The sequence below is a fragment of the Glandiceps talaboti genome, chromosome 4 (assembly GCF_964340395.1).
Source record: "Glandiceps talaboti chromosome 4, keGlaTala1.1, whole genome shotgun sequence".
Classification (NCBI taxonomy): Eukaryota; Metazoa; Hemichordata; class Enteropneusta; family Spengelidae; genus Glandiceps; species Glandiceps talaboti.
The window spans coordinates 14,369,694-14,383,501 of record NC_135552.1 but is presented as its reverse complement, the minus strand read 5'-3'; the positions used below and the strand labels follow the sequence as shown (position 1 = coordinate 14,383,501).

At 35.7% G+C, this 13,808-nt stretch overlaps 1 protein-coding gene across 1 annotated transcript in view; it reads right to left on the bottom strand.

The window, feature by feature from the left end:
• Nucleotides 1-3,665: 3,665 nt before the first annotated feature.
• The window catches only part of LOC144434722 (crk-like protein), a 12,152-nt gene continuing 2,009 nt past the window's right edge, over nt 3,666-13,808 (bottom strand). Inside the window, exons 2-7 of the mRNA XM_078123238.1 lie at nt 12,658-12,777; nt 11,725-11,878; nt 10,051-10,167; nt 8,568-8,702; nt 7,912-8,037; nt 3,666-6,540 (exon numbers count right to left, since the gene is read on the bottom strand). Coding sequence (XP_077979364.1) covers nt 6,412-6,540; nt 7,912-8,037; nt 8,568-8,702; nt 10,051-10,167; nt 11,725-11,878; nt 12,658-12,777 — 781 coding nt within the window. The 3' untranslated portion in view covers nt 3,666-6,411. The remainder of the gene's footprint in view (nt 6,541-7,911; nt 8,038-8,567; nt 8,703-10,050; nt 10,168-11,724; nt 11,879-12,657; nt 12,778-13,808) is intronic.

Here is a 13,808-nt window from a genome sequence, read left to right as displayed (position 1 = left end):
CAGTGCACAAACTGCTAGGATCCCCAAGATGCAACAGTGCACAAACTGCTAGGATCCCCAAGATGCAACAGTGCACAAACTGCTAGGATCCCCAAGATGCAAAAGTGCACAAACTGCTAGGATCCCCAAGATGCAACAGTGCACAAACTGCTAGGACAGGAAAACGAGTTTAAATTTGGAGTGTCTTGGCAACTGAGCCAAATTCATGTGAGGTGAAATCATGAAATGACTCTCCAGAAACCGAAGTATATGGAAATACATCTATTCTGTGGAGAGTCATTCCCCTGTTAAAGGAATGGACCACTAGAAGACAACTTGATCAGTGTTGACAACATATTCCTTTAATCAGCTGCACACTTTATGTTATGGGAATGAAAACAATGAGCTAGGGAAAAAAATTGTCTGACTTTACGAACATATCTTCAAGTAGTTATAACTTCACTAATGTTCTAAAATTTCTCTAAAAACTCTAATACTGTAATCAATGTATAAAATGCACCAATATGAACAATTATAAATTGTCTTCTATTCCTGTAATTTAAAACTACTAATGAGAAAAAACTGAGATATCAGTTTGATGAGTTGACAGAGGGTTGTTTCCCAATAAAGTACATTCAAGCACATCTTACCATTGACTGTTTTCAAAGCAATGAATCAAAACTATGAAAACAAGTCTTCAGCATTTTGAGGATAAAGCCCCCAACACTACTGTGCTGTTAACTGAGGTCTAACATATGGTCTTCCAATTCGTTAGCAAAATTGACTAGAAAAAATAAGAGACATCAACCATGCTGCTGGAGACTAATGTGGTGAAATGAAAACATCCTGGCTTTGATTATTATTAACGGTATGATAATTACAATAATTATTCATTGTAAAAATAATTGGTTTGTGTTTCCATGTGCAAGCTTCTGTGCAGAAATTACTCAAAAACTCTGAAAATCATGTCGTCAGAAAACTGTCTTGCTATTAACTTAGTAAAAATTGCTTTTCAAAACTTGTTCAGAGAAATACGTGTAACAGGTTTCATCATGACAGAAGTATTGAAAAATGTAAAATCCAAAAATATCAATATAAACATTTAGTCTTGTTAACCATGGCATTTAGTCAAGTCAATATCAACTTATAGGGTAAACCTTCAGTCTATCAACCATGGCATTTAGTCAATATCAACTTATAGAGTAAACCTTCAATGTATCAAACCATGTAGTAAAATCAATATCAATTTATAGAGGGCAAACCTTCAGTCTATCAACCATGGCATTTATTCAAGTCAATATCAACTTACAGAGTAAACCTTGTATCAAATTGTGTAGTAAAGTCATTATCAACTTATAGAGCGTAAACCTTCAGTCTATCAACCATGTCAGGTATTCAAGTCATTATCAACTTATAGAGTAAACCTTCAGTCCATGTTACTTATCTGTGAGTCTATCAACCATGCCATGTAGTTAAGTCAATATCAACTTAGAATACATCTCCATTGTATCAACATTGAATGACACTGTTTGGAACTATGGATACCAGTAATATGGTGGTTTACACAATCTATACTGGGGCTTAATTTTTCTTTATTTCTGTACACTATTATGAATGACAGGGGTATCGTATTTACAATGTACCGATAATGACAAGAGAAATACTATGACAGAACCCAATGACATGCAAGTGTAAGTGTGGAGTACTCTGGGTATTTGCATGAGGACTTGCAGTGTTATCTACAGTCATACTTTCACAACAGTGTGAGTGTCAGTGTAGCAGAAAACCCTACAATCACAAGTATAAATAAACCCGAGTACCCACACTTGCACTCACAAGGTATGGAGTTCTGTTATTAGTACACAGGTTTATCTCACACAGTAAATTTCCATAAAATCACAGTGTGTGATTGATCACATGATTTCGTGTACAAGGAACGGCTGTATACTCATTCGCATGCAGGTATGCAATAATGTTTAGGTATTACACTGTAGTGCAAATACCACTAGTAGGAGCGTGCAACGGTGAAAGTAATCCCAGCACAATATTGTAATGATTGTAGTTCTTAAGCTAGAATTTCAACTCATTGGTATTTCATGTAAAACTTGGTGCTCAATGCAAGGTCTATGGATAAATGTATATACAGTGTTTTGAATAAGGGTGGTAAGTAGGTAATATTTACCTGGGTTCCCAAACAAGATTACCATAGACTCTATGGAGAACCACTGCCATTTTTATCCCTTTCCCCAACCTTAGTGAAAACACTGACTTAGCGTTGTGTCAGTGCAATAAGGTTGTAACAGACATATCATTTATATGTCGATTATGACCTTAGGGACGATCGCACAATGTCGTACAAGCTCAACAAATGATCATTCGTTTAGGTCAAAACCCCTCCCCCTAAACGAATGCTCACAAGTGCAACATCAAGCATTTAAATATATGTGATGTAAATTATGATGAAAACTGTAGCGTTCATGCCACTATGATCGGTGTCATGTAAAAACATGATTGTAAACACATTAAATGTTTTACAAATACTACCAGAAACCCAGCACCATACATATATCTCACATTAGAAGTAAATTTTTATCAAATTATCAACATCTCAGTAGTAAATACAAAAAGCTTATGTTATCACTGAAGGAATGAAAGTTTCCCATCAAAATTTTGTTAGAAGTGTGAAAATGAAGTTCAGAATCACATTGACACCAGACCCCCTCCCCTAAACGAACAAAGTTCGCTTATTGAACTTGTGTGACATTTTGCAATCATCCCTTACGGCACCGACACGATGACAGAGTGACTTTGTACAATAGAATATCCTCCAGCATTGAATTTTAAGGAAAAGTTATCATAAATGAGTTTTAAGGAGAAGTTATGATAATCGATGACTTGACAAAATTTGTATTTGTCAGTATTTCATAGATATTTGGAACATTTGTTTCAATTTCAGTATTTTCAGCCTAAGAATATAGGAATGCCATCAACGGTATCGTCACTATTTCAGACTTTGTTATGCTCTGTAGAAAAATTTGAACGTGTTACAAAAGTAGAATTTTTGACTAGTTTTGAATCTATCCAGGCTGTTTTGGTGGACACAATAGATTAGATCCCTACGTGGAGTAAAGAAAAACAGACAATTCAAACTCACATTCATTTTTTTTCCTTTGAAAATTACGCTTCTGTAACTGGAACGTTTTCTGAAACTGAATTGTTAAATATATTATTGGACACCCTGAACTATATTGAATCACCTGTGGGTAAACATAATGGTGTAGCTGTGCACATGCTATGGTACCATAAAATTCAGCACCCTATTAAATACGATTGACATTTCAACTTGTTAGTGTTACTATTTTTGAATAAAACCGACCTCTAATTAAAATGTACAATGTCTGTAATTGGTGTTTTAACTACTTTCAGTGAATATAGTGCTGGTTGTCTGATCGGAAAAAACGTGGCTCTAGTTACAGCCAGTGCAGCTTTAAAAAGTATTGTAAAAGTAACTTGTACTATTTTCTATTTGAGCAATGCACTGTACAGTGGAATTGTTCTTTTATATTTTGAACTTAGATATCCCAATGAAAACTTGGTACCTCTCTTTACAGCTCTCTCTGACTCTTGTAAACTAAGAAATTTGGATAGCTGAAAAGTAAGGCTTTCACTGATAACGAAGCAGCATGTCAGGGTACTTGTGTAAAGGTAAAAGTTTATTACAATTGAAAAGTAGAACCAATGGCATTGAAACATAACTCAAATCATTAAAATATCATTTTATTTGTTCCTATTAAAAGTTATAGTAATAGTGGTAGTTTAAAGGGGGAACATACAACACTCCAGGAAATAACAACATTTTTAAAAATAAACTTTAGGTTCTTTAGAGACATTTCATGATTTAACATCACACCAATTTTGTGCAAATTGCCAGGAAACACCAAATTAAAACTTTGTTTTTACATCTATTATTTTAGCGGGGTGTCAGCATGACCTCAGGGGTGTCAGCAGACATGCATATACATTAGATGAACAATGAATATTCATGGATCCTACATGCTCATGACATTCAGACAAATAGTCATGAATATTCTCTGTTCATCTAATACATATGCATACATGTTCCCATGAGGCAATGCCAGACCACTGCAAGGACAATGAATGTGAAATCCTGAAATGATTCAAGAACGCAGAGTTTACAGAAATGACTTTATTTCCTGGAGCGGTATTCCCCTAAACAGCTACTATGGCCATGTGGTTATGATTGCTAGAGACTTCAGTAATTAGTATGGAATCCCAATAACTATAGTTTACTGCACTTTACAGAAAATATGGGATTATTCTTAAAACTTTTCTCCTAGAGTGAGTAGCAATATTTTATAATACACTTAATTTTAACACAAAATACTTTAAAAAGTTGAACATTTGCTTTGGCTCTGCCATGGTCACTTGTAATTATTTTCCATGGATTTGAAATATCTATTTTCCGTTTACATAAATTTGACCCAGACAAGTTACTTGGGTGACATGGACAAGGCTGTGACGGCAAAGACTTCAGTTGTCATTTGGAACAATAATAAGAAACTATCTATACAATAAATTCATTTTTGCTATAGACCTAATACTATAATTATGTAGTTGCTTTGCAGTCTGGTATTCCTATGTAATATAATAGGGAAAGGATATCTTGTGACTTCACAATATTATATGAAAACTTGGATAAAATGCGTTAGTTTCATTTTTAATCACTTCCTCTTACCAGTACTGAACTGGCATCAATCTAAACTTAGGTGGAAGTGATGTTGCCAGGCAACTGCTGTTTAACATGTTGTTAGTGGTTTCCATTGCATTACAAGCACTTCTAGTGTAAGTTCCATAGCAAGGCACGTACGTCACTTCTCCCTAACTTTGGATTGATGCCAGCTCCTTACTGATAAAGTCAAAGTGAATGAAACCGATGCATTTTATCTTATTTAACATCCCAAGTTTTTATTAAACCTAGCAAATTCACAACATACCCTTTCCCTGTAATTTAACAATCTTCCACATTTTTTCCATGTCAATTCACAAAAATGATCAAATCACAATCATGCATTATCAAGTCATGTCTACATGTCTTTTGTATTTCATACCAAATATTGAGACTGTGAATTGTTAACATCCTGATTTAAAACCAAATATTATGGCTGTGCACTGTTAATATCTTGACTCCACCATTGTACTCTACATGATCTCCCACCTAGACAACATACATCATCTATCTGACTAGTACCTCAAGAATCTGCTGAGTCTGAAGTTTTTCATTCAAAATCAGTCACAGACAGACACTTTGACTTTGAAAGGACTACTAGTATACTGCACTATTATAACCTTATCTAGTATGCATGCATCCAGCACTTCTTTTGTGATAACATGCATAAAGGCATGAACAGTCTTCCTTTAGTAGTAGTATAACTGAACACTTGCTACAACAGTAATATTGTGTTATATCTCACCACTTCTTAATGAGAAAAAAAAAATCAACAAAGTTTTCACTAGGCATGTTTTCATTAGAACATTCTTAACGAGTTATTGATAGTAAATAAAATCAAGAAATCACACATCTTTGTGAGGACACTTGTTTCAAAATTTTAAAAAGCTCTTCTTTGTTATTTGGTTTTGTTTATTCATTGTTATGAAAAGAAAACGATACGGGTACTGTCAGTCTGAAGCAGTTAGAATTGAAACTACTAGGACTACAATAAATGACTTGATGAGTTAAATACTTAGCTTACCCTAACTCTACCAAATGTTGGTCAACTATCTGCAAATAGTGTTGTAAATTTAGAAAAGTGGAAAAAAAAATTTAAAAAAAAAAAAAAAATTAAAAAAATAATAATGTAGTGACGTTTCCAGAATTACATCAAACTCTTATCCCCCGGCCACTATTCATGGTTATAAAAAAAAATGACATTACTAGTTTATCACTAGAGTATCCTATATCATGAGTGGAAATGCAAAACATGGAATTTTGGAATAATCAAATGAAACAGTTATGGTTAATACAAGGCAGTGAAGCTGTATGTGTGACCATAGTTCTCTTTGTATTACTGTAAAGGGGTATACTTGTATGTATGTATTAGTATGGAAAACTGAGTGCGATGTAGACACTTCTGTGGTATACTTCCTCAAGTTATGGTTTCCTATTCACAAAATAAATATTTACAAGAATTTACAATTTAAAAAGTGCTGCACCATCTCAAGTTCGTTGCTGCATAGCTTTGCACTGTGGTGTGGTGTCAGTTGTCTTTCCATCACAATTTTTTGCTCACACTTCCTCTTTTAAGTCCACTTCAATGTTCTTAATAATGCTAGGAGATTTTTCTTCGTTCAGTGTACTTCTTTGTTTTGGAACACAATAAAGAGTCTCTATCTCTATGCATTGTGAATGTGCCTTTAGCTGAATTCCCCTTCTTCTGGGATGATTTCAACATAGGTGCATGGAAATGTGCCTGTCCTACCATTTACTTCACCTTCCCACTGGCCACTTATGTTTTGTTTTTTGATAATCACAACGTCACCAACCTAGGAAACAAAACAGACATGTGTTCAATAAGCCATGTTACAATAATAATAAATTTATAATGCACCTGTCCTCCTAAGAGCTCTAGGCGCAGACACAGAATTATTAACAAAACCGAGAGGATACAGAAAAACGGCTGAAAACATATGAAGGATGTAGAGAGAAGTGTGCAAGTGAGTGAGATTTAAGACTGAAATGGGTGCGTTTTAAAGTAGAGCGAGAGTGTGTGTCGAAGACTGTGGGAAAGACTGTTCCAAACTGAAGGAGCAGTGTCGGCGAAGGAACGCTAATAATATAACATCAGGACAGAAGTAACTAAACTGTCAACAACATCTATTTGTTTACACACATTCAGGATGTATTGTACTTTACACAGTCATGTGAACGCTGTGTTTCATTTTTACGTCATACACTTCACTCATTTCATCTACACGGATTAAATGCTTTTTCCATGTATTCTATTTTGACACTTTTATGCCATACTTTCTACTCATCATTGTAAATTAGTTTCTAAAGTTTCTTATATTTTTTCTTTTGTTTATCTTCAACATGTTTACTGTTTTACCCTACCAAGGATGCTAAGTTTTTTAACAGCATTTAGGCTGCTGCGCGTAATGTGCTGATAAGTGTTATTATCTCTTCCTTTTCTTCTTAACCATATACATGCAAGTTGTAAAACTGAGACTAATCTTGACTCATCAAGGCATTTTTACTGCATTATCTTTTGGGATCATGTCATTTTCTTTCAGAGCTGTAGATATCAGCAAACCCAGAAAAATGGCAAACAGAACTGTTTCAAGGCATGATTACAAATGATATTGCAGTAAGAATCCCTTGATGCTTCAAGATGACTGAAAGCAAAAGAAGTAATAATAATAATAATACTAATAATCTATATTTATACTGGATAGTTCTTTAAGTATATAAACACTTGTCTCCCAAAAAGTCCAGTGAGGGCCATCCCGCATGGGTTCAGTGTAAATGCAGGAGGAAATTGGAATACTCGGGGAAAACCTGCATTGTTCAGTAGAGTCAAACTGAACGACACTCTTCTTACTTACAGTGTGGTAAATTTAATCAAACCCTGAATGGGTTCGAACCACGACTGCAGTGGTAAAGGGGCAAAGTGGTTTAAGCACTTGGCCACCGACAACCCTAAGGCTTCATAGAAAACCCAACCCCTCACCCTCTACACATCAGAAAACACTTCATTTATATGTATGCATGATTTATGGGAGAAATGTGTGGGCTTTTTCGTGCTTGTGGCATTTCCTGTTGTGCTTTTTACTGCAAACACGTGAACAAATACCCAAGTATGTCAAACTGAGTACTAGTTTTACGTGTTTCTGTAAAGGTAAGAATTGTCTACTTACATCTAGTCTAAGTGCTTTGGGGTCATAAGCACTGGGTATTCTTTGCTGTATAACTCTTGCTCTAACTGGTCCATTTCCTGTTCGCTGTATGATCGGTTGTTGGTAATCCTCAACTGTAGCTGACGGCTGCAACAACAAACACACAAATATTGACTTTGTACACTGTGGAATATCTTTATGACTGTTCTCTTTGTTGCTGATACTGCACGATTTTTGATCCTTTAATATTCATTTTCAATTTCAGGATTTCATTACTCATTTCATTTGAAAGTTAAACTAACATTTCACTTATACACAGTTGTTTTGATATAGCTATGTTTGCTACAGGCTAGCATTATAATTCTGCATGATATAGCATCAAATGAACCGCAGACCTACTAGAAGTACATTCTTGCTGATATGAACAATTGACAACCATATTATTGGTGACATAAGTTTACACTTAGATTGTCTATAAATAATATCATCATGGACCATACATTTCTAACCCAAATATTTCAAGAGCCTGCGCTCCTCTCCATTGGTTGGTCCAAAGTTCTGTCAAAGAAATCAAGTGGCAGAACATATGTATTCATATTGGAAAATCCATCAATTGTTTATATAGACTGTTCTTTGTTCAACTAGCTTGCTCCTTATATATATATACACATACTTACACTGTATTTTTCAATGTAAGGGACAGGTACAGATCCTTCCCTGCCTTGTGTATTTTTCATTGTCCACCAATTTTCTTCATCTTTTCTAATTAATGTAAGCACTTCTCCTTTCCTGAATGGCAAGTCATCAGCATCCTACAAAAGATTTTAAAATATCTTGGTAACATGTTTATCTCTTTTGACTGACAAACATATACATGTTACCCTTTTCAAATACTTTACTTCTATGTGACTGAATGGAGACATGATTTAGGAGAAATTGGTGGCAACAAATAAATATTACAAAGTGACTGATAATGCAGGAATTGCTGAACTTCAATATTTGAACCAGAAGATCAGTGCCCTCAGTGACTGATCTGGTCTGTGGGTTGCCTTAGGTTGAAGCAGGCCATGTGTGGCACATGGTGACCACATGAGGGGTGGATGGCCCACAGACAGATTATGTGATCCTGGTCCTGAGGGGTGGTTCCCTGGTCGACACGACAGACTCCATCCTGCCATTGCACCGTGTGGCTGACTCATCAGCATCGTCTGTTTTTCTGTAAACCCCATCCAGATATCTTGTGTTTGAGGGGCATGAGTTCACCCTCTGCTGCACTCTTAATGTGTCTAGAAATTATTAGAGCCGACAGTGGTCATTGTTGAGCCTGGTTACTGAGTGGGTTTTGGGGCGACGCCCCCAATTCCATTACATTTCATGGTTGTTCACTACAAATATGGCTGCCATTGAGTAACAAGTGATATGAGCACCAAAATAATGCATGCGTACGTTTATCTGGTTCTGCATGTCTATTGTCAGGATCTAAAAGACATTAGCCACACATAATTGCTACAAAGTTTCTGCAATATATAAGTAACAGCTTAATTTTGATGTACCTATCCTGTAGGTCAAGGTAAAGGTCACTCATATAAGAAAGCTTGCATGTGATTACATGGGGTTAGACACTTGAATAGTCTATGTATTGAAGTTCTTGAGTTATGCAATAATATACTATATGGCTGCCATTCAGTAAAAATTATGTGAGCACCAATAATAATGCTTGTGTATACTTTTCTTCATTATTACTTGTAAACATGATTTAAAAAGAAATTGGCAATATGTAAACACTATAATGTGTCTGTGATAGGCAGGAATTGGCTTGATCTTGATAACTAGCCCTGAAGGTCAAGGGTCCTAAAACCTTTGCTTGCACCTGATAAGTGGGTAGACACTTGAATGTACAGTCTGTGTATTACAGTTTTTGAGTAATGCACATATGTTTGGACTAATTTGAGTCATGGTAAATGATCACACAGGATTCAATCCAAGACAATGACAGCATACTTTTTTGTTTCATTGTTTCTGAGGTATGTACAAAAGCCCATATATTTATTGGGTTGGAAAATCATACCAAATACGGTTCTCCTGATATTGCAATTACTAAAACACTAATTATCTAGGGCAGAAGTCTTTATTTCACACTGTTGTATTATACAAACTTACCCTTCCAGGAAAGTCATAAATAGCTTTGTAATATCTTGGTACAGGTGCTGGTTGAGGTGGATGTGATGTCGGAGGCTGAATTGGTGGTGGAGGGTGTGCTTCTGGTTCCCTTGGACACTGAAAGAAGTGCGCAGGAATCTATTATTAACCATATTTGCCAGTAATTAGTGTGGATTGTTCTCATTACTGAATTTCTGTAAGCTAAGTCTCAGGTCATTACGTTAATAATGGTTACATTGGATCATTCTTTCGTTTTGGCACTAAGTTTTTCTATAGCTCTGCCAAACAATTGTTCTTCACACCAAGATTTTGATCCAAACCCGAAGTGGGTCTTTAACCACAGAAAACTCCACTTATTCTATTACTGTAGGCACAGGCTTTTATCTTTAAATCTCAATACTTCTTTTTCGTTTCCTGACAAAAAGATCTACAGGTATGCAGATAGTGTGGTGAGTGTTGCTTAGCAGTCTAGTCTGGACTGTTTCCAGTGCTTCAAGTAAAACTGTATTTACTATTTCTTGGAAAAAAAACACTGGAAACAATCCTAATAACATGTTTAATTCTCATAGATTGTAAATGGGAAACATAGCAAAAAAAGTCCACTCTTCCAGACAAGCAGACAGTAACTCATGTGTGATAGTAGCCTTGTAAAAATCTGCATATGTATGGGATGGTAGTGATTTCATTAAACATATGTGAAGCAGGTATACAAAAGGTTGAAAAGTTGCACACTTTTTGTGCAATTACGTGTGATGAATATTTCTCAGAAGTGAAGGAATAAGTAGTCACTGTCAGAACATCAGATTTTCTATAAGAGCGTAAGACTTAGTTAATTTATAGGTTTATAACTTATGGGGTTTATCTGTACAGAGTTTATTCTGTATTTATTTGCCATGGTTTAATAGAAATACAATGTATGAAGTACCAGTGCCAGTTGTATGAAGTGACCCTCCCCAAGAAGGTGTGTCCGCCCACTAACAATACCACAGCCTCCCACAAGTCATGAAGGGTCTTTGGTGTATTTGCCAACAGGGTGCATAAGTACTAATGGATTCAATAATAATGGCTGCTTAGACCAGATAAGAATACAAATGCAATTGAAGAAATGTCCCCTGTCCTTTAATGTAAATTTATTTGTCATAAAAAAGACATTTTAAGATGTAGGGCCAAAATACCCTGCACTAGACTGGCACCAGTTGCTTGGGAGTCTGTTTTTCAGTCTCATAATATTCTTATGTTTGGGTTTGTTCTTTGTTTTTAGTTTTGTAAAGGAAAATGTTCTAAACTTTTTCTTTTAACGTGTCTGTTACAAATAGTCTCCTGAGGGACTGGACATGTCCAAAAATTACTCTGTCTACCCATAAAAGGGTACTTCAGGCTAATTTGCATAAAATCAACAACTGCCATGTGACTTTTATGCATAACCTTGTCATGACTGAATATAAAGTCGTGAACGTGTTGATCTCATCCATAATTAATAGCATGGTAGGGCCAGACCCCTACATCAATACAAGTCAAGGGCTAAACACTTTCACTGCATGGTTTCACAATCAGTGACTCAGGTCATTATTTCACATACATGTGTACAAGCAAACACTTGTGTGAAATAGATTCTTTAAAGAATGAAAAAGAGCCCAAAGACAAACAAGTGTAACGCTGCTCTTTAAAACTTACAGGTTCAACAAGTGTTGTGGTGTCTAAATAGTGGATTTTGTAGAATTCTATCAGTGATACTAAATCATCAAACACTTGATCTCCTATCTTGAATCTCTGAATTGGTATATTTTTTTCTCTGTTGATGATATAGTGAGACACTTTGGCATTTTCACTGAAAAAGGAAAAATGAAAATCTGAGTATTATAATAGAACTTGTAAATGTACAGCTATAAGAATTAAATGAACAAATCTATAAGAAGCTGGCAATCAATATACATGCATGTAACCAACACATAGTCAGAGGTTGTGCAATCATTTTTGTTTGTTTTTGCAAATTTTAGTCAACACTTTGCCAAATCTGGGGTTCCTGCTGGTGATCTTTGCACATGAAATGGCTGGAACACTAGTATCCAAAATACAAAATATGGTGCGTTACCTCAGTTTGACGTCTAAATTACAAATGATAACATTGATCTGATATCTTTTAACAATCTGATCGCATAACATCAATTGTCACTATTATGTTAGCAAGAAACTTGGTGGGGTATAGGTAATCCAAGGGGGCAACATGCAATGAAAAAGTTGAGGAGCACAGACAGAATTCGGTCAGATTGCATACATTTGTATGTTACAAAAGAAAGTATTGTGCAAATGTTCAATATGACATGTCATCTTTGTGCCAGATTTGAATGCAATGCGATACTGCATGTCAGACCAAAGATGTATGACAAAGGTACACATGCAATGATGAAGCCCACTGTGAGTGGTGATTTTCAGACTTCTTTGTGTACATTAAAACCACCTTTATTACACTGTGTGGAACGGTAATAAGACAAAATAGGATAGGAGCTACATGTACAAACTGTGCCCCTTTTAAAATTACAAAACAAACATGTACACTGAACTTTTGGTAGCTGTATAACTGAAGACAGCATGATAAAAGGTGCTTACCTCACAGACAGAACATAGTCTCCAGGGCATGATGTACTATCTCGTACTAAAAACCTACCATGCCGTGTCCCATATAGAAGTCTTTGAGCTTCTGTGCGCTGAATTTTAGCAAAATACCATCTGAAAGATAAGAATACAAACAGCAATGCTGATTCAAATTGCATACCAAGGTCTACTGCCATTAATTCTCTAGTGGAAACTGATCTGTCGTAGTGTCCTAATCAGCACGAGTAATTTTTGGTGTTACAAATAATTCAATGTCTTCTTTAGTTCTAATAAATCTTCATGAACTCCTTCTTCTGGCCTAAAGTAACATCCACTTCATGTATATTTAGTGTTTGCTGGCTCTCATCCAAACACACGGAAACCAATAAGAAGTTGCACATGCTATATTTTAAGATAACAAGACCGTAAACTTTGCTTGTAACACCAAAAATTACTCTTGCTCATATTAAAGATGCAAGCATAGTTCATGCACAATGTCCCATTATGCTTGACCTGTACTGTACATGTAGTGTGTATGCAAATTTGGAAAAGACTGGGATTTTGACGAGAACGCGTTCCACGGTGCGCATCATAAAAAAGTGACCGCTGGAATGACCGTGGAATGATACGATCACGAATTGGGCAGGCGAGGCTCTGAAAACTTATACAAATCATACAATCGGATCTGTAGCGACATTATCATTTTTTGGCTAATTAGGAATTTCATTCGCATTTTGCAACTGTAGCGAGCGCTAGCGCTAACTCTGCTACATGTACACAGTATAAGTATCTTGTTATTGGTTTAACCAGTGATATGCATAGCAATAGATGAAGTTCTAGACCGTTCCATTTCAAATCAGGGGGTCTCTACAGTAGTCGGAATCAAACATGAGCACTTTGAACGCAGCGAGACAATAGCAACACCAAAATTCTTACATCACGGAGAACACACATATGATTTTAATAGGGTCCCAAGTCCATAAAAGATGCAATATAAATTATCAACAGTATAAACACCCCTAAGAATGTTCCCACCAAATTTCAGACTGATCTGCCCAGTAATTTAAGATTTTTTACCAAAAATCACATTTTTTGACACAAAACGCACATCTCTGATGCGATCATTTTCATTTGAACAATTTCCAAACTAAACTCCATAAGTAATG